General features: G+C 41.7%; 1 protein-coding gene across 1 annotated transcript in view; it reads right to left on the reverse strand.

The window, feature by feature from the left end:
• The window catches only part of adam19a (ADAM metallopeptidase domain 19a), a 145,928-nt gene that overhangs the window by 74,733 nt on the left and 48,695 nt on the right, over window positions 1–22,500 (reverse strand). Inside the window, exon 3 of the mRNA XM_068587854.1 lies at window positions 7,758–7,834. Coding sequence (XP_068443955.1) covers window positions 7,758–7,834 — 77 coding nt within the window. The remainder of the gene's footprint in view (window positions 1–7,757; window positions 7,835–22,500) is intronic.

The following is a 22,500-nucleotide window of genomic DNA, read 5'->3' on the forward strand; positions in this document are numbered from 1 at the left end:
TCTCATTTGAAGTCTGATAAACAATACATTTATACCATTTAGCGGGACCAAACAAATAGGCTGCTAGTTTACCAGTCACCAAAATGTAAGAAGCAGACGTTTTTCAAACAATGAAATGACACATAAGTGGTACGTTTTCTGTGAGCGGTTCAGATGGTGTTCAACCCCAGAAGTGCGCCATTGCTTCAATCGACTAATTTCACCAAGAACACTGACTGGCCATCTATATTAAAGGTGGCAAATTTTCCCTTTTACACTCGAGAGGCGAATCCATTTGGGGAGTTCAAAAGAAGGCTAGCTGGTTTCCAGATAAAGTCGCTGCATGTTTTTCAAATTGAACAAGACAGGCTTGTAGAGAAAGTGGATCTGAGAAATGCCATGCATAGATTCAGTTTGAGTAAGATTCAAGGTCATTTTCATTGAAACACTTAGCCGATAATGCTAGTTGTGTACTGGCATGTTAACCATCAACTGAAGAACAAATGGAACAAATACAAGAAATCTTACACTCTGAAAACGATTTATTTTCCCAAAGCTGAAAACAGCTTCTTTCTAAATTGTGATAAAATCATCTAAAGGATTTCAATGAAGGTATCCCAAAAAAAACTTTCCAGACAAATAATGGTTTCAAGCACCTTTTGTGTTTGTATATTTGTGTAGCGGTGCATGACCTTGTTGTCTGAGGACGTGGAAAAGGTGTGTGAAGTGTGATTTGTACCGACCATCAGTCATCCTGGAATTTAGTCGTGAAGTGAAATGAGAGATGGCAACAAAGCCCAGCAGGCCTGAGCCTTGGTCGTGGTCTGTCTCAGACACTCAAGTTTCAGAAGGTCACACTTTGACAGATGAGGCTACGCTATCTTAAGGGATACAAACACAATGGTGAACGACGGCGAACACGCATCAGATGTCAGGGAAAGTGTGTGTGTGTGTGTGTGTGTGTGTGTGTGTGTGTGTGTGTGTGTGTGTTTCTGCAGCCATGCGGAAATGTGGAGTAAATATATAATGTTTCGGGGCTGCACAGCTGCTTGAACAGGACTTCCTCAGCACATGCCAGACAGGAAACACAACGGGGTCTGTAGGGTATACAGGTTTTTGGCAGGCCAAGGCCCACGCCGCCACCTGCTCTCGGTCTCACTCTGTTCTTATATCTCCTTCTCCTCCTTGACCTCAAGGACTAACTTTCACTGGAGACTTATTCGGTTTACTGTGAGCTTCTCTAACCCCTCTGCAGAATCCCTGTCTTTCCCACACTCCATACAGACTTTGAAGGACAATTTGTTTCGTGGTACTGAGTCATATGTCAATCCTCCTCTTCCTCGTCCTCATCCTCCCCCTCCTGTTTCCCCTCATCCCTTCATCCCGAAACAGCTCTGAATCGGAGTATCTGGATTTTCTAATGTAAAAAAGGAGAGGCGGACGTAGGCTGGCTCGGAGCTGCCAGTCAACGTCTGAGCTGACATCCCGAGCTGGATTAGAGCAGATTAACAGAACAAAGCTCATTATTGATTTGAATCATTATTAAAGTGAAGACACTGTGGGGCTGCAGCCAAGTTCAAACCAAAAAAGTGTAGGGGGGTGGTATGGGGGTGGGTGGATGAATGAAGGAACCGAGGTAATAAAATCTGTAGCCAGGAGAGTGCTTAAAAAGCGCCATTCCCTCTAAACTCGTCTTTGTAAAGTCGGAATCTCGGAGGACTCCGGTCCTAATTAACACCTTGTCAGGCCTCCGCCTGGAGAACCGCAATACATTTAGCTCAACTGGACACGTCTGGAAGGGTCGGCATGTATTGCCCATTTCATCACATATCATCCCAGGGTGGCAGAGTAATCAGGGCTTTCATTAACATAGAAATAGGTTACACTTCATCCAGTAACCCTCAACAGAAAATTTGCAATTAAAATAAAATCTTTTAAGTGCAACGCCATCCCCCTGAGCTGAGTTTGTGAGATATACCGAGATGGGAAGATAAAGCTGCTGAGCAGCACTAACCAGTACAAGCTAATTGAATGATATGGCCAATTGTTTTGAGGCAATAAATATTTTATTTTTATTTTTTTGCAAGGATTAGCCTGTTTAAGAATAAGTTCTTCTGCTATACAATAATGTTAAGATCACTTCCTTCTTCAAACATAAAAAACGTTCAATTTATGTACTGTATGTAACATGTTTTGTAAATGTTGTAGTTTGATAGAAGTCAAGTTTCTCACCAGGAACCATTTCATTGTATTGTTATTTCTGACAATAATGAAGATAGTGATTCTTAGTGATTGTTTTAGATTATCTAGATTAACAGATACAGAAGAACTGAGATTTTGCATCCATATGATTATATAACTACCCCAACAAGCCCAAAAGGTTGCATTGATAATATACCTGGACTAGTCTTCTGACCACTCAAAGCACTGTCACATACTTGTCATCAATAACCTATTCACACACTGATGGGATGAGCTAAGTTTCCACCTGCCCGTCATGAATATCTAACGTTCATAAAAGGACACATTGACATGGACATGGATCCTCTGATTGAGGGACGACCCTGCTCACCAATGAGCCACAGTCGCTTGGAATTCAATTAAATAAAACAGTAAATAGGTTAATTAATCAATTATCATATCATATGAATGTTATGGGGTAGCACTACCTGACTGGAAGAGTATTAGAGGGCCCACCCATATTAAATAATGCTCCATTGCAATTCTGCATTCCCACAGTGTGGTGTCACTCGGCTCAACTCAACTGCACTTGCTCTTCTTTGGTTTCCCATTGTCGAAGTTTCTGGATGGTACCTGGTTCTTTTTTGGTACCACCTTGGTCAAGGTTCTTGAGCAGACACTAGAAGGTGGCGCTAAAACCCTGCAGACCGCCGATTGGTCCTAAAGCACGGTCACTAGCGCGACATGGCACATCCTGCAGAAATTCAACGTTTTTAAACCGTCAATACTGTTCTTTTGCAGTTAGTGTGCACAGAATAGATCTAATACTTTTCCATTCTCTCTAAACTGATGCAACATGTGTGCTAATTAAACTTTACGGAGATGCTGAACTAAATAATTTAAAAGACAAACGTAGCTCATCAGTTCCAGAGCTTTCAGTCACATCACATGCTCTTCAACAGCAGATGGAGTGTGCCTGCCTGTTGCGGAATCATACACGCTCAAACTCACTTTCAAATGTCACACTTTCTGAATGTGTTTGTGGGTTAGTCATTATCACTGGAACCAGCGGCCGGATGGATAAACATTCCAGCAAATCCTATCTCATGTGTCTGCTCCGGGTGCTTCAGCCACTAAAGGCATGTCGGCTCAGTCAATTCTCATTCCATCCGTCTGTCCTCCCTCGTGTCTGTTTAAAACACAGGAGGAGTCACCCTTTGAAAGACCACTCCACCCGTTTGCTTCAGCACTCTTCAGAAGTGACTCACCTGTTTCCTCCAAAGCAGAGAGAACAAGTGGAAGGGACAGACAGAAGATGGTGCTGAAGGCTGAAGGTTAGAGAGACGAACAGACAAATAGACTCCTCATGCGCCGACCTAAAGCTTTCTGTGTGAACAGCGATACTGTGGCCGCGTTAAACAATGACTTGTACCCAGATATTCACTTTCTTTGTTATTGATTTCATATTTTTTTGTCCTTAATGGGGACATGAAGTCTGTATTATAACATTGTATATCGTTTGAACAAGAGGCACATTTAGTTGCAATAACAAGATGCTTCGTTGTCTTTTTCCTTGCCTATAGTATATCACACATATTACATGCGATCAATATGAGATGCTTTCTTATAAAACATATATATATAACACACACATATATTAGAACTATTTAGCTTAAATGTTATATTAAGATACTGTGTTATATCCTTGTATCGTTTATATTTTAACTGTAATATTTGTCCTTATCTTTTTGCTTGATACATACTTCGTTGAGATAAGAGGATACTTTTGTATAAGAATACGCCTCATTGTAACGATTATTTTGAGGTATCTTTTCTCCTAATGATGAGTCACTTTGATTTGTTATCTAATTATAATTTTTTCTTAATAATAAGATGAATGGTTGTGATAAAGAATGACAGTGATAATGAGATATATGCTTTCATGAGCGTTAAAGTAATGATGTTGGCCTTCACACATCCTGTTCCAATTCTTTCTCGCTGGAACAGGCCCAGTAGATAAAATAAACTCACTTTCCAGTAACATTCCCAGTAACTTCAACAGAATGGTTCCCTCTTCCACTGGCGTACATTCTGTGTACAGACCAAACTTCACCGGGACTGCTGCTAAAATAAGCTCAGACTGAGCCAACTGGCTGTCTGTTCCAGACTCAGTGGACCGTCACCAGTTCATTCATCAATGTCTGTTCTGTGTATGCCACCATTGTCTCAGGGCTTCTTGTTTTTCTGTCCACTTTGCCTAACTGTCCGTATCCATTCCTCTATTTGTCTCCTCTCACTCCAAGTTGTCAATCTGTTTCCAAGCAACTGAAATCCTACCAGCCACCCAGTGTGTGTCCCTTTGATTCTTTGAGCAACAAACAAACCAACAATACCTGGAGAAAAAAAACAGGTGGTGTATCTTAAAACCTGCATTCTCTCTACTGACCATCAGGGGGCGATTCCTATGGTTGTATAGAAGTCTTTATAGATGACTCCACTTCTCTCTTGATGTATTCTCTCAGTAAACATTGTAAACATGAGTACATGTCTGAATCTCTAGTTTCAAGTCTTGTTCAATAAAGCATGATGTTCATTTCATAAATTATGGTCATTTAGAGTCAAACAGACCATAAAGCAGGGGATGCTTTAGGGCAGGGCTACTGTGACGTCACTCTTGCACATTCCAATTATTGTAACTTTCGTTCATTGGTTGCACACAAAAAACGCATGGCAATGGCCTAAACATGAATTGTTTTCTTGAAACGCAATAAAAAATGCACTGCAACTTGACCTTTTGAATTAAGATCCTGGAGAAGGGTTGGACTTTGTCCTTTTCTAGAGTTGTCCAGGGTGAGAGGCGCTGGGCAGGAGTGGGGATACTCACGAGCCCCGGGCTGAGCGCCGCTGTGTTGGAGTTTTCCCCCAGAGAACGAGAGGGTCGCCTCCCTGCGCCTACGGGTTGTGGGGAGTAAGGCTCTGACTGTTGTTTGTGCTTATGCACCGAAGAGCAGTTCAGAGTATCCGGCCTTCTTGGAGTCGGTGGGAGGGGTCCTGGAGAGGGCGCCGCCTGCCGACTCCATAGTTCTGCTGAGAAACTTCAACGTTTACGTGGGCAATGCTGACTCGGACTGGGGACATTGTCGGTCTGTGGAAAGAGCACTTTTGGAACTCCTAAACCTGGCCAACATGTCCCCTGGAGAGGGGGCAGCGCCTGTCAAAAAGCTCCTTGGTAACAAGGCGCCAGGAGTGGATGAGAGCCGCCCTTAGATGTTGAAAGCGCTGGACATTGTTGGGCTGTCTTGGCTGACACGCCTTTTCAGTGTCGCATGCGGGTCAGGAACAGTGGCCATGGACTGGCAGACCTTTAAGAAGAGGACCGGAAAGTGTGCTTGAACTATCGTGGCATCACATTCCTCAGCCTTCCGGGGAAAGCGTATGCCAGGGTGCTGGAAAGGAGGCTCTGACTGCTTGTCTAACCACACATTCAAGAGCAGTGCGGATTCCGTCCCGGAACAGTGGACCAGCTCTTTACCCTCGCAAGACTATCATCCGCCTCCCTGCTGTTTGCGGATGATGTGGTCCTGTTTGCCTCCTCAGACCGCGACCTCCAGCATTCATTTGGGCATTATGCAGCCGAGTGTGAAGCCGCAGGGATGAGGGCACCGGTAGATAGCTTCCTCCAGGTGGGGACAAAAGGCCTACTCCAAGCGAAGGAGTTCAAGAATCTCGGAGTCTTGTTCACAAGTAAGAGTAAGATGGAGCGAGATATTGACAGGTAGGTGCGGTTGCAGCAGTAAAACAGGCGCTGCATCGGGCCTTCTTGGTGAAGAGGGAGCTGAGCCGGAAGTCTCTATTTACTGGTCGGTCTACGTTCCAACCCTCACCTATGGTCACAAACTCTGGATCGTGACCAAAAGAACAATGTCTCGGATACAAGCGGCGGATATGAGTTTCCTCCTATGGTGGCCGGGCTAGGCCTTATAGTTAGGGTAAGGAGCTTGGACATCAGGAGGGAACTTTAAATTGAGCCTTAGCTGTGTCAAAACCAGCTAAGGTGTTCCGTGCATCTAATTTGGATGACTCCTGGATGACTCCCATTAGAGGTTTTCCAAGCACGTCCAACTGGTAGGAGGCCCCGGGGAAGACCCAGGACACGCTGTAGAGATTATATCTCCTGGCTGGCCTGGGAACGGTTCAGGGTCCCCCCTCGAAAGTGTTGTGGGTAAGAGGGAAGCCTGGGTCGACCTGCTGGGGCTGCTGCAACCGCGACCCAACCACGGCTAAGTGGCTCATAATGGATGGATGGGTATTGAATCCGTGCAGAGATTTGTAGACCTGCCGTCAGTACCGGATCCAGCATTTAGGCTGTATCTGAGGTATTTCTAATCTTGTTATCAGTTTAGGAGCAGCTCTATTTTAAAATGACACACAGAGACTGTATCAAACAGAAAGTAGCATTGACCTTTTCAACTGCGATGTGTACCATTTTCAGGAGCGCACCTACGGATCAGTTTCTTTTAATATTTTAAAATGAAAAATCTTTCAGTGCCGTGTGATCATTTGATCCATTTCCAATACAGGTCAACTTTGACTTGTTATCTGTCTGTATCATAGTGCACTGATACCGTATGTATTAATCTGTTTGCTTCCAATGTACTGACACAAATTTTACGGGGGAAAAAACACAAGGTTTTAAAAACATAGTTTTGAGTTCGGATTTAGGAACAAGTTAGGTCTTAAAAATTCCTCTGACAATTCCCAGAAAGTATTTATCAAACAAAAACATATGCATCTTTAATGTTTCATCTCTCTCGAGTTGCAGTGAAAAAACTAAACATGCAAGGGAGTCCATTTATATTCTAGGCATATTCACACAAGACATATACAATTCTACACTTAATTATCCTCACCAGAATTCCTAAATGAAAGGCTCACACGTTTGGTGTAATGAGGGCGTGTTTGGTCTGAACAGAGGGGAGCTGCGCTTCTCTGAGCACGTCGAGCACTCCACCTTTGGAGTCCTGGCACGTTTGTTATCACAGGAAAATCATAACCTCTGCTGGCCTTGAACCCCTTGTTCCCTCGCTCCCTCCAAGTAACTCACCGCTTGTTCTTATTATGCCGCGCTCCTCTCCGCTCCCCGAGGTGTGTTATTCCTCCCGGTACAAAAAAGCCAAAAGCCATATTGTATTCATCTCTCTTGAGGCGAAATACAAAAGACCACCAATGGCGCCGATTGAAAACGAAACTTTAACACTGAGGGATGAGGAGCTGTCAATGAAGTCTAACAATGGGTCTAATGGAGCATTAGCTTTCCTTTTCAGCATCAAAGCTCCCTGGAGCCATTACTGACCACTTGGACCTCACACGCTAAGTATTCTCAACACATTCTATTTGGAACAAGAGCTCAAAACCTTGTTGCTTCTTGGTTATTGTGCGACTGCTCTTATCACCAGTGCAGCCTTCCATTCAACCTTTAACATGACCATGGCAACCTCTCGTCAACTTCCAGGCAGATCTGAGAGAGATGGCCCTCACTACCTTTGTCTCCCGATTCATTCTCCTCCTCAGGTGGGCTAAAGAGAAGGAATACTCACTGATTACGTTCCACTTGCAGCACCATCTGAAGGTCCGTGGATGAGAGCGCTATTTCCCCTCTGACGGGGTGCTCCTCCTGTGGGTTAAGAAGAGAGATCGGATCAGGTCATGGCAGCAGAGAAACTCACCAGGGACACTTTGCTTTAAGTGCATTCAAGAGTGTTCAGCCAGCAGGTAACACGGCCTCAAATCGGCCAAAGGCAGTTTATTTCAAGCCGAGGATATGCTAAGTGGAAAATGAATGCATTTGACACATTTATTCACCAAAATGTGTTTCAGAAGGAATGGTCCTCTGGTATTTTTTTCAGAGACATGGGATACATGTTCATTCTCAATCTCATTCTGATAAGCACTGCAACTGACCTTTTTGCCATTTATTATCTCACTAAATGACTATCATAAGACAGTAAAACAATACCCACAATTGAATGAATCATACTATTATAAAATTCAAAAAGGCACACAATGGCCCAAAATATGTCGCTAACAGTGTGTGTTTTTCCATGTAGAAAACATGTTCAACAATTTTTAATACAGTGCAATGAATGATGAGGAACAATGTGGCTGTGGTGTATTATGAAGGGTTTTATATGCGTTTACATTTGCAGCTGAAATCAGCCTCAAACCACAAGTTCTTCCCATCACTTGAAATAAATGACCTCAACTAGTTTGGTCTAAGGATCCCTGAAATTAGATTTTTAATGAATTGTAACCAAACTATGTATCAAGTGAGAAATTATAGTGGGGGGAAATACTGCAATACTGTTTCTGAAAAGCATATATGACATCTTTGGCATTTCGTTTGACTGAGATTCGTTGTAAAATATTTGCAAAATTATAAAATTACAGGTGAGATCTTCTATTTAAGACCAGGGACAATGGTGAAAAAATACTGCAGAGGACAGATGGGTATATGATGTGTACAAAAAAACATGTGCATATCTGCACATGAACTGGTGTTTACGAATGCAGAATGTGCGCCTTGCACCTGATGTGGTTTTAGCTGAGATAGCTGTGGGTGATGAGGAGGAGGAGGAGGAGGAAGAGGAGGAGATTGAAGGAGGAGATTGATGGAGTTAAGAGACGAGAGACATTTTTCTTTAGGTTGTCATTTTCCCTGATTGTGTTAGATTTCCATGCTGAACATGAATCATTGGTCATCTTTCTGATGTTTAATTATAATGATGATTAAGAATTCTCTGCAGTGATTATGGCGCTAAACAGCCACAGCTGTGCATGAAGACAGATTCTCTGGCACCGTTGGAGAACTTTGCTAAATATAAAAGTATCGATATGCAAACGGATGTTTAAAAGTGTTTCTACATCCCCTTATGGCTTACTGTGGGAGTCGAAATGAGGCTCCACAATGATTAAGATTCAGAAAATAGACCCAAATCACGTGCTGTTTACTAAATTGGACAAAAATAATACGCCTGCATATTTCCATGCATCTGGCCAGATGTTTCCAATTCCCAGTCAGGATATCTGGCTATGGACCAATTTACTGGAAATATACATCTTTCTTTTCTCTTCTGGATCATCAATTATTCATCATGACTAACTCTGACTCATATAAACAACATGGAGATATTACAATCTGCCTATATGGGTTTGATTAGAAGCACTTTAGCATATTTTTCTAGCTCACTTCTTTCACTGTTGGAAAGCATCTCTGATGTTTCTTTCCTGATTGACCAACAGAAGTTCTGCAAAATAATACTGATACAAAGAAAGTTGTGCAAGAAAAGAAGACTTTCCAATGAACCTTTTTGTTTCTACATTAAGAATAAGTGGTGAAGAAAGTTACATTTCCAGGCAGATGCAGTGTTGGACTTAATCAAGAGCATCCGGGATGCTTTTCCACAACCAGAGTTTGCTTTAAGAAAGACTGCTGTGCCACAGCTGACAAGAGTCTGAAACTCCATAAACTCTTTACAGCATCATGAAATCATTACACTTGTCTCCGCTGAGAAAATCTTTTGCCGAAAAAAGCAGAGGCAGAATGGGACCGTGTGTCAGTCAGAGTGATGTGAAGTGACGCTGCATGCCAGCGAGCTCGATTACAGCATCAAAGGGAGCGCTTCCTAAACCAAACAGGGTGGTAACATGCTAGGAGCTCGGCAGGGTGGTGTGTTTGATGGCACTACAAGCATGTGGCCATCGTGTCCCGTCAGTCCCCAGCTGCTGCTGTCTTGTCACATTTAAATTCTGTCGACAAGTGTAATCGTGGAGAAACCAATTCACTTCATTCAGACATTTAAACTCCAATGAGGTACTTTTGTCAATCATGTCTTAAGGAATCATGTCTGAAAGATTGTGACCCTTGGCCCCTGAAGACAAACTAGACTCTTACCCAGTGTAACTGCGGCACACATTACAGATGGTATTGCTACATTTTCAGAGGGGTTTGGGTTCAAATCAGCTGCTTCTGTGCTTTGAAATGAAAAGGAGTATCTATGTTTGTCAACAAGGGAATCATTCCTCTCAAACTGAAATGTTATTCTTTTAAATATGCATTGACTCCTCGTTTTCATCTCGTCTTTCAAGCACTAGTTGACTGAGCACCTGCAGCTCCGTGAAGTCACTACTTTATCATCTATGAATGAGAGGGAAGTTGTTCTGTGCCACTGGTGTCCAAACACTTTGGTTTAGCTGAACCTTATTTCATATCGACCTCACTGTTAGTCATGTTTATCAACCAGGCTTTTAAGAAAAACGTCATTACACACAGCATTTTGGGGCACACTTCAGCTGGAAATTACACCCATGTTGGGTGATCTCGCAGCTCACAATCTACGTTCATGCAAACACTGTAAATGCAGGAAGAAAAAGACTAAGGTGTTCAGAAAGGGTGGAATGCATATCACCTTTTGGATTTTCATAGTTCTGCAATTCACTTTCATGTTTTCATCCCACCATGACCTCGATCCAAGTGTTTTAATTGGCAAACCCGAACGATCATTGATCATTGTGCACGTCTGTGCACACTTAATACAAACTTTCTTGTTCATATGAGTTCTGAGACACGGATTTAAAACTTCCTCTTCACACACTGAGAAATGAGACCCGAGTTTCAGTGTTGTGAAAAAAAAAACTTTTCCAATGACTAAATGTCAAAACTAAATTTAGTGTAAAAAATACTCACCTCTCTTTATTAAAGTCTGAGTGTAGAAAAAACATTTTCTCCATTACAATGGGATTATTTGAGCGAATCCAGGTCGTATCTGTATTCACTCTTCTATATTACTCCCATCTATGAGCAAGGCTCAAACAAAACAAGCCATTGCAAATTCAGAACCTTTCTTTCCCACATTAATAGTGTCATTCCAACATGACATGCTCAGCAGATGCTCTCCCACTTCTCTTCTTTGGTTTCAGCTGTTGTGTTGTGAAACTTCCCCGGCTCCAGCGGAAGGAGCTCGATAGGTCGCAGCAGAGTCACAGTAGGTGGGTAGTAGGGCGATGGAAAAGGGAAAAGGGGACAAAGAGGAAGTAAAGATGGAGAGCACTGCTGACTGCTAGTCGTAAGAGTGTGAGGATTTACATAAAGGAAGGAGCAAGGAGGGAAGTATGGACTGTCAAGAAGGCAGTACATTGGACAAGGAGAGGTCTTAAAGTAAGTAAGTCATATTTACTTATAGTAGTTTATTTAGTGCCTAAGTTTATTTATATGACACTTTTCACAGACAAAGGTCAAAAATTGCTGTTGGGGAGTCCTAAAAACAGTGGCTTTCCATAGCCGCTCTGTCCTGACACACCTCCATCTTAAGGAGTAGACGGTCTGTCATCAACGGACAAGTGTTGTTGGCAGCCTGAGTCCTTTTCTTGAAAGGTGCCACTTTGTCCAGAAATGTGGTTTAATATTCATTAAGAGACTGCTTTAAAAATTCAACATCATTAAGATTTGTGTTAAAATCATGGCTGAAGTGCATTGAGAAGTGATCATTATTACGCTGAGTAATAATGTGGGAGTGGAATGTTCGTTTAGGACACTTGGAGTCAGTATTTACAGAGAGATCAAATAAAATACTTGGAATCACTGATCAGTAGGTCCTCATAGCGGATGGATATAATCAAAATTTAGACCCAGAGAGAACACAAGGTGAGTGGAGCAAGAAACAGTGTGAAATTAAAAGGTTCAGTAATGTTCAGTGGCTACATAGTTTGTGGCATCATTGACATGCATATTAAAATCACTCACCAATACCCTTTTATCTAGCTTGATAATAGAGGTCAGGAAGTCTGTGAAATCTGATAAAAACTGACCCACTGGACCGGGAGATCGATAAAACAAGACACAATAAAACGGCTTAAGCCGACCAACTTGTCTGCTGGAGTTCAAAAGTAAAAAAGTTCCTCCCCATTTAGCAGGAAAACAGAGTCCATGTCCCCACCCATCTTTCGGACCCACTTTCAAGATTGGCCATGAGAGATAGGTTCAAAGACTTTTCTTTCAGAGGTCGTATGAAAACTGTCACACGACCATGTTGGTTTGAAGCATAATGAGGCCTTATAGCAGAGGTTCTTAGGGCAGAGGTTCTTAGGGCAGAGGTTCTTAGGGCAGACATTCTTAGGGCAGAGGTTCTTAGGGCAGATGTTCTTAGGGCAGATGTTCTTAGGGCAGATGTTCTTAGGGCAGAGGTTCTTAGGGCAGATGTTCTTAGGGCAGAGGTTCTTAGGGCAGAGGTTCTTAGGGCAGATGTTCTTAGGGCAGATGTTCTTAGGGCAGAGGTTCTTAGGGCAGATGTTCTTAGGGCAGAGGTTCTTAGGGCAGAGGTTCTTAGGGCAGACATTCTTAGAGAAGATGATTTTAAGGCAGAGGTCCTTATTGCAGACATTCTTAGGGCAGATGTTCTTAGGGCAAAGATTTAGACTATGAAACCCCAACCTGGAGGCGAAGGAATATAACTCTTCATCAGATTTCTCCGCCTGTTTGATTTTCAAGCTTAGAATATTCAATGTTCCTTTGACTTGTGGAAAAGCATCTCCATTTCCTTTTCCACTTCACTGCCTGTTTTCATATCTGCGGCCTAACATATAAGAGTCCATTCGTCAGAATGATTGGTTTAGAAGCTCTGCTTACTGAGTTTGTTGTGGGGGTATCAACACATTTACTGATCAAACGGCTTCCAGAGCCTCTCATTCCCTCAGCCACATTTGTCGATCTTTCACAGCAGCCACTGGTGTTTGTGCTCTGAGTGATTTGAGCTGCTCCTCCTGATTTCTCGAGGTTACGGTTAGACAGCTTTAATCTTCATCCTGCGCCCCCACTTGCTCAAAGAGCAAATAAACGCACAACATAAAGCTGCATCAAGAACACGCAAATTTAAACCGTGTGTAGTGACATGTTTGATCATGTTTCACTGTCAGTCAATTAGGATTAAGTAAGTATTCCACATCCTAGAGCATGAGGTGGAAGATGAAAAATGGGCTGGGGTGAGGAAGAGGGATGAAGAGTTTGAGAAGTCACCGGATAAGAAGCTAGAAAAAATCCTGTTCAAGTGGCTCACTTGATGAAAAGAGACAGTTGGAGAGACACTTGCAGACACCGAAAGAGAAAGAGAAGACGAGATGGTAAAAGACAAATCGATACTGAGAAACAACAAGAAAAGAAAAAACAGGAGCTAAAGAGACGGCACAAGAAAGGAAACTGTTGAATTGGGTTGTGCCACTGATGCTTATCGGCTCGGGGCTGTGGAGAGACGTGGAAAAAGGGAAGAAGACGGCAGCATGCGTGCATCAAATGGAGCTTTATGCCTGGCCAAAGGAGGCTTATTAGATGGATCAAAGCGTCTCTAATCTGCATGCTAAGAATATGATGACAGGGCGCCGACAGTCCTCCCTTTCCTCCTGAGAGGCGGCGATCATCATACAGGAGGATGAACTGAAAACATACAAAGAGGTGATGATGGATGTGCTCCTCACATTTTTGATGTGACTGTGGGTTGCCACAGTGATTATATCTACACTCTATCACAGCCCATCTCATGCATCACAAGAGGCCAGGCAACAGTCCTTAGTGATATTAACGTGTGACCATTTAATGGCACAAAAGCTTAAAGCTGCAATTTTTCACAATGGCTGCCCTGAAATAGCACACCAAGACCTTGTATAGTTATGGTTTAATACATCATGGGCCAACATTTCCATAGGTTATGAGTGACTAAAGTAATACCTGACATCTTATGGGGACCTTCAACAAAGTCAGCTGAGGCAAGAAACACAAGTAGCCAGGTTAGAAAACATCCACTTCTGTGAAAGGTACAATTGAAAGCAAGCAACTAATGTGCTTCCCACTTGGGAGTTTGTTTTTTGTCTTTCTCATGTAAGATACCACTACAGATGAAAAAAAAATAGCCACAACTACAAAAAGAAGCACTGCCGTGTAAGCTAGTTTGAAAGCGTAGCCTTGGATGAAAATTTGATCGATTCCATAAGAATTTTCGAATAAAATAAAATCACCCAAAATTCAGAAGAGTAACAATTCAGTTGTGACCCTAACCATGAAACAGGTAACGTCCATGTACAGTACATGTACAGTACAGTATATGTAACTCAGGTACACACATTGCATTAAACTACATTGGAAAAAGGATTCTTCAGTTCCATCATGTCTACTGAGAAAGCAAATGTACTGCTGACCCCCAAATACAGTAAAGTAAATAACAAAGGAAAGAGGTTCCAGGATGAAGCTTCCCAGTTTCAGTGATGACTGACTGTGAACCATTCACTACTTCTTTCCCTTTTTCTGACATCGCTTTTCTTATCCGAGTGAAACTAGGCCATGAAATTGTTGAAGGAGCTACAGTCGTCTCCGGTGCAATTTCTACCGATCAGTCAAGCAACGTGGCGAGGGGCCAGGAAAGGTGGAGTGGATAGAGCTTTAAAGGAGGAGGCAATCACAGCTGAGACCCGAGAGGGCTTGGGAAGCGAAGGCGGAAGAGGGCGGAAGAGGGCGGAAGAGGACGGAGGGAGGCCGAGAACAGTGACAGAGGGTTGAAGTGGATATGCAGCAGAAGAAAAGACGGCCCTGAATAACCCGTTCCTCTTGTGTGAAAGAATGTGTGTGTTCCTGCACACACTTCTTAAATGACATGAAGAGCCTCTATAATTAATCTATGTCAAATGCTCGTCAAAGCTGCAACAAGTCTTGTTTTGAGAGGCGGAGGAGAGCAGTGTGGGGGGCATACAGCGAGGTACTTATTACTGTTCCCTTCAATCCCCCACTGAGCCAGAGTGGGGTGTCGACAGTTTCCAATTATCTGTCATGCCAAAAAAAATGCAGTGCGAGCATCAAAGTATCAGTACAACAGAATACCCATCACAATCTTTTTGGTGTCTTTGAATTCTCATGTAATGATAACAGAAGGCTCTGCAGTTCCTGGGAAGAACCTTGATTAAAAAAACATGACTGAGAGTCCATCATCGGTTTAGATCCCCTCAGAGGCTCGATCGGTTGATGAGAAGTAGCTTGAACAGTAATATCTGAAGATGAACTGAAACACTGGAAAAGCTATTTGCATAATAGGATAGTGATGCTCTGTGTGATTTAAATTAAGACATCGACTATTTTACCAAATAATAAATTAATCTAAACAATATATTATTATATAATGTTTTCTTCCAAAATCTAATTGAGCATTTAAGTTCATTTTATTTGAAACTGTATGTCTTTGTATAATTCAGCACAAGACAAAATGTCCTCTCAGACTGTGCTACTTGTAGTTCTTTGAAAAGAAGAGGTCAGACTAAGAAGAAATCTTTAAGAAAATGATCTATTGATCTAAATCTAATCACTTGATTTATTACCTCAGTAAACATCATAAACATGATTATTATAATTTATATCATTATTTATAATAATAGGAGACTTGATACCGTTTTAGATCTTGGATATTGTAACATGTGTTTTCTTTTCCTGGTTTTAAAGGCAGAATTACGGTAAATTAATTGTCATTTTATGAACAGCACTGTTCAAGCTGTCTATTATAATGATTTGCCTTTACCCACTGACTGACAATAATTTGTAAAATGTTGTATTTATGGTAATATTTTATAGAAGCAATGATGGTCAACCTAACAATATTATGGCAATATCAATATGAAAGTATTTGCTCAAATAATAGTGTTTTTTTATATATATATTTGTTTTAGCACATTGCCCAAACTGATTGCATTCTAAGTGTATTTACTGAGATCAAGCAGACACATCAAATCCCTTTTAATAAGCTCATCTGACTCATATCTAATGATGTGTTGTTAAAAAAAAGTGTGCCATACACACTTCTACAATCTAAACAGCGGTTGACCTATCTGCCTTCCAGCTCGCTCTCTTTTATTATGATACATACAACAGTGTATCACAATGGATTTGCCAGTGATATAGTGTTTAAAAAAGCCTCACTTTGTTCCCTGAGACAAAAGGAAAACTTGAACTTGAACCGAGCAGAAACAATAGCACATCAGTGTGAGTCAGCAGCTGCGACTGCTCTGATTCAAGCTTGTTTGCGAGCGTGTTGACGTTTGTCAGAATGTGCTGGCTCTGATGCCACCTCACGCTGTGACAGACATGGTATCCAGGCTAATCACATGCACCACAGCACCCACACTCAGGCCATGAATACACAGTCAAGATTTTTCCATGCAACAAACAACAACAAAAAAACTAATGGCCTGCTTAATTGCGACCAAATCCATCTGAGAAGGAATTCAGAAATGTGTGTTATGTGATGGCACAGCTGGATATTTGTATTTAGCAAAAAGGACCACACAGCACAGCTTTCTTATTAAAGCATTCAGGCAGGGTTGTAGTTCTGGAAGGCTTTTTCTTTGAGTCTTATGCCAACAAGCACTATGCTTTTGGTTGCAAATGGTTGCAATATGCAAATGTACCACGAACATTTGTAATAAACATTAATTTGGCCTCAGCTTTAAAAAGTGACAGCAAAGGAATTCCCATTCTGTCAAGTAGATGACATCGAGGCAAGGGACGTAGGAGAAAAAGAAGCCATAATCAGTGATTGAGGAAAGGAGAGTTCAGGGACATGTCTCTGTTGCTGCTCTGAAAGAGAACTCACCACTGATTAAATCCTCACGGAGCTACGATGGAATATAGAATAGAATACGTTCCTAGAAGAGTTCATTGGCACAGTGTTCTTGTGAGAAGTCCTTTCTGTTCCTCTGGCCTGACTGTGACCACACAGAACTGTAGCCCAGTCCACATAACAAAACCACTTATCACACAATGTATGGACACATGACCTCGACCATTTCTTTTAACGACTTATTGTACAATGTACGGACATGACATACAATAATGACTTATTGTACAGTGTATGGACATAACCATACAATAATTATTTATTGTACACCGTATAGACATAACCATACAATAATGACTAATTGTACAACGTATGGACATAACCATACAATAATGACTTATCGTACAGCGTATGGACATAACCATACAATAATGACTCATCGTACAGCGTATGGACATAACCATACAATAATGACTCATCGTACAGCGTATGGACATAACCATACAATAATGACTTATCGTACACCGTATGGACATGACCGTGATAAGATTTACGTTAACGACTTCTCGTATGACAAATGGACATGACCTCGACTATTATTACAATAACAACTTATCATATGATTTACGGACATGCCTTGCCCGTCATATCTGAAGCAATGTAGAACCAGCGATCCACATCTCCGGTGTAGAGTTTAAAATACAATGCAATGGAAGACATGATACCAAGTTGTTATTTTCAATGGGATGGACTGCTTTTGAACCGAGTGGATGGGAGAAGTGACTTATCTACCTTTTTCAACTCACCTTTCTCAACCTCGAACAATGCACCAAAGTTGAATCTGAAATGAGCTCAACACTCTCAACTCACGTGCCATTAGACACACAACCCACCACCACAGCCATGATGTTTAAACAACATCAAACACAGCTGGCGGCTAAGTGGGGATTCCATCAAACAAAGAGCGACTGGGTAGGGAAGTCTCCGGCTTTTGAAGTCCCCAGCAACAAACATTCAAATGAGTCACAGCATTGAGTGTCCCTGAATCCAACGAAGGACAAAGTCTGATCTATGTTCATCATTAGCATATTATCAAACATTAAACAAGAAATGGGGACATTTTACCGATGTTGTGTGACCACATCATGATTTGCAGCTTCATTGGAAAGTCAGTTTATCACACCGTTGTACTCAAGTTCCAGCTTGAGTCCAGTGTATGAAATTATACATTGGACTTTTCATACATTGGATCATTTTCATATAAATCAAATCCATTGGACCCAAAGAGGGATACTTTTTCTTGCCTCCTCCCTTGGATTTTCAACACGTCATATTTCACTGGGCAACTTCACAGTGTGTTCCCTCCTTTAAGGGAAATGGAAATTTCTTTTTATACTACTAATGGTCCTGAGAAAACCATCTTTTCCCCAAAGAAGCTACAAATATATCCAACTGTAGAGGACCGTCTAAAAATAAAATAACTAATGCAACTTATTGTCTAAACCAGTGTTTATTTCCGGGTCACAGAAGTAAACGGAACAAATCATAAGTGATTGGGGAAAAAACTGACTTCCACTCTTCCATAAAGACTTAAGTTCTTTCTGTTAGTGCACTCAGTTACCTGAGCGCTAGGAAAGGAGAAGTTAAGATGCACTCTTAAAGGTTAATTTATCAGCAAAGTGAGTCGCTCCCCACTCACAGCGATGGCGTCTTGAATAATATTTCAGCAGCATAAAATGTTTTTGGAAATGGACGTGGGTGTGCTGGATGAATGCTGATATGAGTAATGGAGGGCTCTTGTTTGCAACTTTTATAGTTCATCTCGGCTGAAAAGCTCCCGTGTTTACCTACTTAATATTCACCTGGAGCCGGGCGCCATAAACGCCGCTCCTCCAAAGCCATTTAGAAATAAAGAGCCAGTTAGGGGAACTAAGCGTGAGGAATTGACACAGCATTCTGCTTTCAGGCTAATATGAAAATATCTGCTTTATCCTCACACAATACGTTTGCCTTGAACATATTTACTGAACAATAAGATGTGCTGCTCACAGAGAACTGCATGATCAGCTGCCACCAAACAAACCGCTGGAGATACACACCTTTTCCACTTAGTCTACGGCAGTGTCTCAGGCTCTCAGGTGAGCTGAGCAAGTTCAGCACTGTGGTTGGAAGGCTGATTCTGGATAATCTTCAATTTTGACCATTTGAAACTTGGCTTCTTGCTATTAATTTCCTTTTATTTACAAGTCAGGGCTCGTAGTAGTTAAGGTGTATTACTACTTATACACTATATATATACATATATACACACACACACACACACACACACACATACACATATACACACACACACACACACATATATATATATATATATATATATATATATATATATATATATATATATATATATATATATATATATATATATATATATATATATGTATATATACATATTATGTATTAGAAGCTGCTTGTAGTGTTAGGAAGATAAACTGGTCATAATTCATCTCTTATGTTATATTTTGTGTTGTTGGGATAACATCTATTTATTCAGAGGATTGCGCATGCCTAAACACAGAGTTTAATTGACCCGGGCAAATATTTATGTTGGGCCCTGCGTGTCTTTCAGGACAATTGGCATGAGTATGAGTGGGACTATACATTGGACTCTGAGTCTTCTGAGTCAATTTAATATAATTTAAATGTACTGTACTGTATAATAAAACACACATCTCTGAATATGATTGGATAGAAAATACTGTAAGTTCTCCAGGGATATTAGTACTGTCAATCATGAATTCTATTACTCCAGATGTTTTTATTTTTCATAGAAATTGGAAGATTGTTGTAAGATTAGTTTGTTTTGAATTTGGTTGAAAGGGTTACTGTAATTGAGCAAAGAAGCCAAAAACTGCTTCTTTACACATCCAGCAAACACAGATTAACTTTAGGGTTTTATTTGTCATGTCTGGGACCACCTGGTGAATGTAGGTCCAGTATTGTCCTATGCACTCTGGTTTTGGTCTCCACCAACTCCTGAGAACAACATCTGCATCCCTAGCTTCTAAAACTATTTCCACCAGCTTGTCTCTAGCTGTGTCTGTCTGCTGCTGACAGCTTTATCAGAGATATTTCTACTGTAAGACCAACCAGGCTGATGAGAGCTGGGAAACACTTTGGTGTTGCACAGATGTGCACACATCTCAGACCCATGGCAATAAAAGACACTTTCCTGACATGATTAGACCCGACTTCTGGTGTGGTAATCACTTTGTACAAACACAACACATAGTAACCTGATTCCCTGTTAAATGTGAAACTCAAACAGTCTGCTGTCACAAAAGTTACTCGTAACAAAAACAACTAAATCATTGTGCTAAAATGTCTTCCTCTCCAAGGGTAGCATACAATGTTGTGGACATCTACACGGTACCTCATATTTTCCTTGAGAAAGTTTATAATATGCATCTGTGAGTTGTATTACAGAGACGACCTGCAGGATGTGGACAATAGCTTTAAAGCTCTTTTCCTTTCCTTTAGGGTCGAAGAGTTTCCATATGATGCTCTGAAGTGTTCCCCACCAGCACTGAAATGGCAAAAGAAAAGAGCGGAATTCAGACCAGAAAGAGATGAAAGGATAATGTGAGTAAAGTGTATGAGAAATAGCAACAAGGGCTGTGAGATACGAGCCGAGTGAAGAGGGGACGGCTACCTATCCATCCCGTCCACCTGCTGTCCCTCCGGCTCAGGTTCACAGGTGAGGCTTTCCACTTTCATTTCTAAATGAGTCGCCGGAGGGCTGTGGAGAGGGATTCTGAGGGAAGCTGAAGTGATCTAGCATGAGGTAATGAGCACTGGTGTGGTAAAGGAGTCAGCTGAGCCCTTATCGGAGACTGGCAGGCTCAATTCCCGAGCGCTGGTGTTGTGGCATGTAGAGATTGCTTTTGGGGCCACGAGGAAGTCCGTTTCCACCTCCATCCCAGTCACTTTGGACCACGTCCAGGTGGACGGCCCACACTCTCAGCCTGCTAATTGTACTCGATGACCCAACAGGCACTGACCAGCAATTACACCCTCCGAGAAGCATCACATAGACACTCTCAAAACACAGGTGAACACTTGGAAGCAGAGAAGGAGAAAATGGATTTAGTGTTTCAATTTAGATGTGAAACACACACAGACACACACACACACACACACACACACACACACACACACACACAGACCAGTCTATGTCTGTCCATTCATAGCAGTAGGCCTGGGTTTCCACAGCTCCTTCGCCCGTTTGGAGCTCTATCTTTTTGGTACTGTGTGTGTGTGTTATTCCAGAGAGCCGTTGTAAGGATTAAAGGAGCAATTACTAAAGTATGTTTTATTGAGTAAAATACAGACTTTGAGTCGCTCAAAACATGGGCGACTAGACGGGTCGCCTGGTACTACTCGTCCTGTGTGAGTAGAGCTTTAATAAAGTTAATTAGCAGAGAAAACAGCAAGTGCAGCTGAGGCTGATGGGAACTGGTTTTTCAGGTATTTCAAAGATGACTTTATCAAAGTGTATGTTCAATTGTGCAATTACTTTCAGGCCACTAACATTGAAGATTTTTTTTAAAACAGCAGTGTTAGCGAGCCTGATGTGTTCAAATGCAATCCTGTAAAATGTAGATTTTGGAAATAAACTTGAATAAATCCAGTATTTTGGAAGTTTAACAGCCTGTCAAACGTCGTAACACTAGCTTTAAGAATAAGAATTGTGTTTTCATGCAAATAACTACAACAGACAACAATGACAAAGGAAAAAAAAACATTTAGAGGTTTTAATGGTTTGCACACTGACTTGTGGATTGTACAATAACGATAATTTCAAGGACCCTGGTAAACAAAAACGTTAGTCTGGAAACTTGCTGTCAATAGTTCATAAAAAAGAATATTGGAATCGACAGGTCAGACTTTTAAAGAATCAGACATTGGAATCTATAATTATAAGTAAATGTAAATACTTTCCAATTTAAGCTGAGTCAGCACTCAAACCGCACAGCCATAGTGTAAGCCAGCAAGTGAGTTGCTGTCCAAATACTTGCGTGTCTGATTTCTGGCAATGTGACCTCAGTCTCGAAAGTCATGGTGAATCCATGCAGTAAATACAGATGTAGGCCTGCATGCTTCCTCTGTGATATGGCTCATTAGAAGCAACCGGCTTGCCAAGAACATAATACAGAGAGCCGCTTATAGGACCCCTTAGCAGCCTGAGGTGCTGTTTTAATTCTGATTCTGAGAGTTTTGGTTGTTGCTTTGTGCAGGTGTGTAATATTAGAAATGTGATCTGTTCCGACTAGCTTTAGATATGAAAAAAACAATCCTCGGACTATCTCCCATTTAAACGGAGCATTAATGGTTGCAGTGGGAATGCAGCCTTGGTGGACAGATGAGCAGATAGAAGTAAACAGAGTTGTTTTTCTCTCTAAAATGCTTGGAACAGCAGAAGAATGTGATTCCATTCCCCCGCGATCCTTGTCCTGCGCGTTCGTTGCGGTTGTCCGCTACACTTAGGCCGCCCTGTCCTCACGAGATAATCAGATTTGCCGTGGCACCTGGCCCCGACAACGCTTATTAAAGCTGAGGTGTGCTTGACTTGACTCTGCTAAGTGCTTTGAAAAGCAACAGTTGACTATAAGTGTCCCAGTGGCCCAAATCGGGCCCC

The sequence above is a fragment of the Clinocottus analis genome, unplaced genomic scaffold, assembly GCF_023055335.1.
Source record: "Clinocottus analis isolate CAN_PGR_092001 unplaced genomic scaffold, fCliAna1.0.p SCAF_21, whole genome shotgun sequence".
NCBI lineage: Eukaryota > Metazoa > Chordata > Actinopteri > Perciformes > Cottidae > Clinocottus > Clinocottus analis.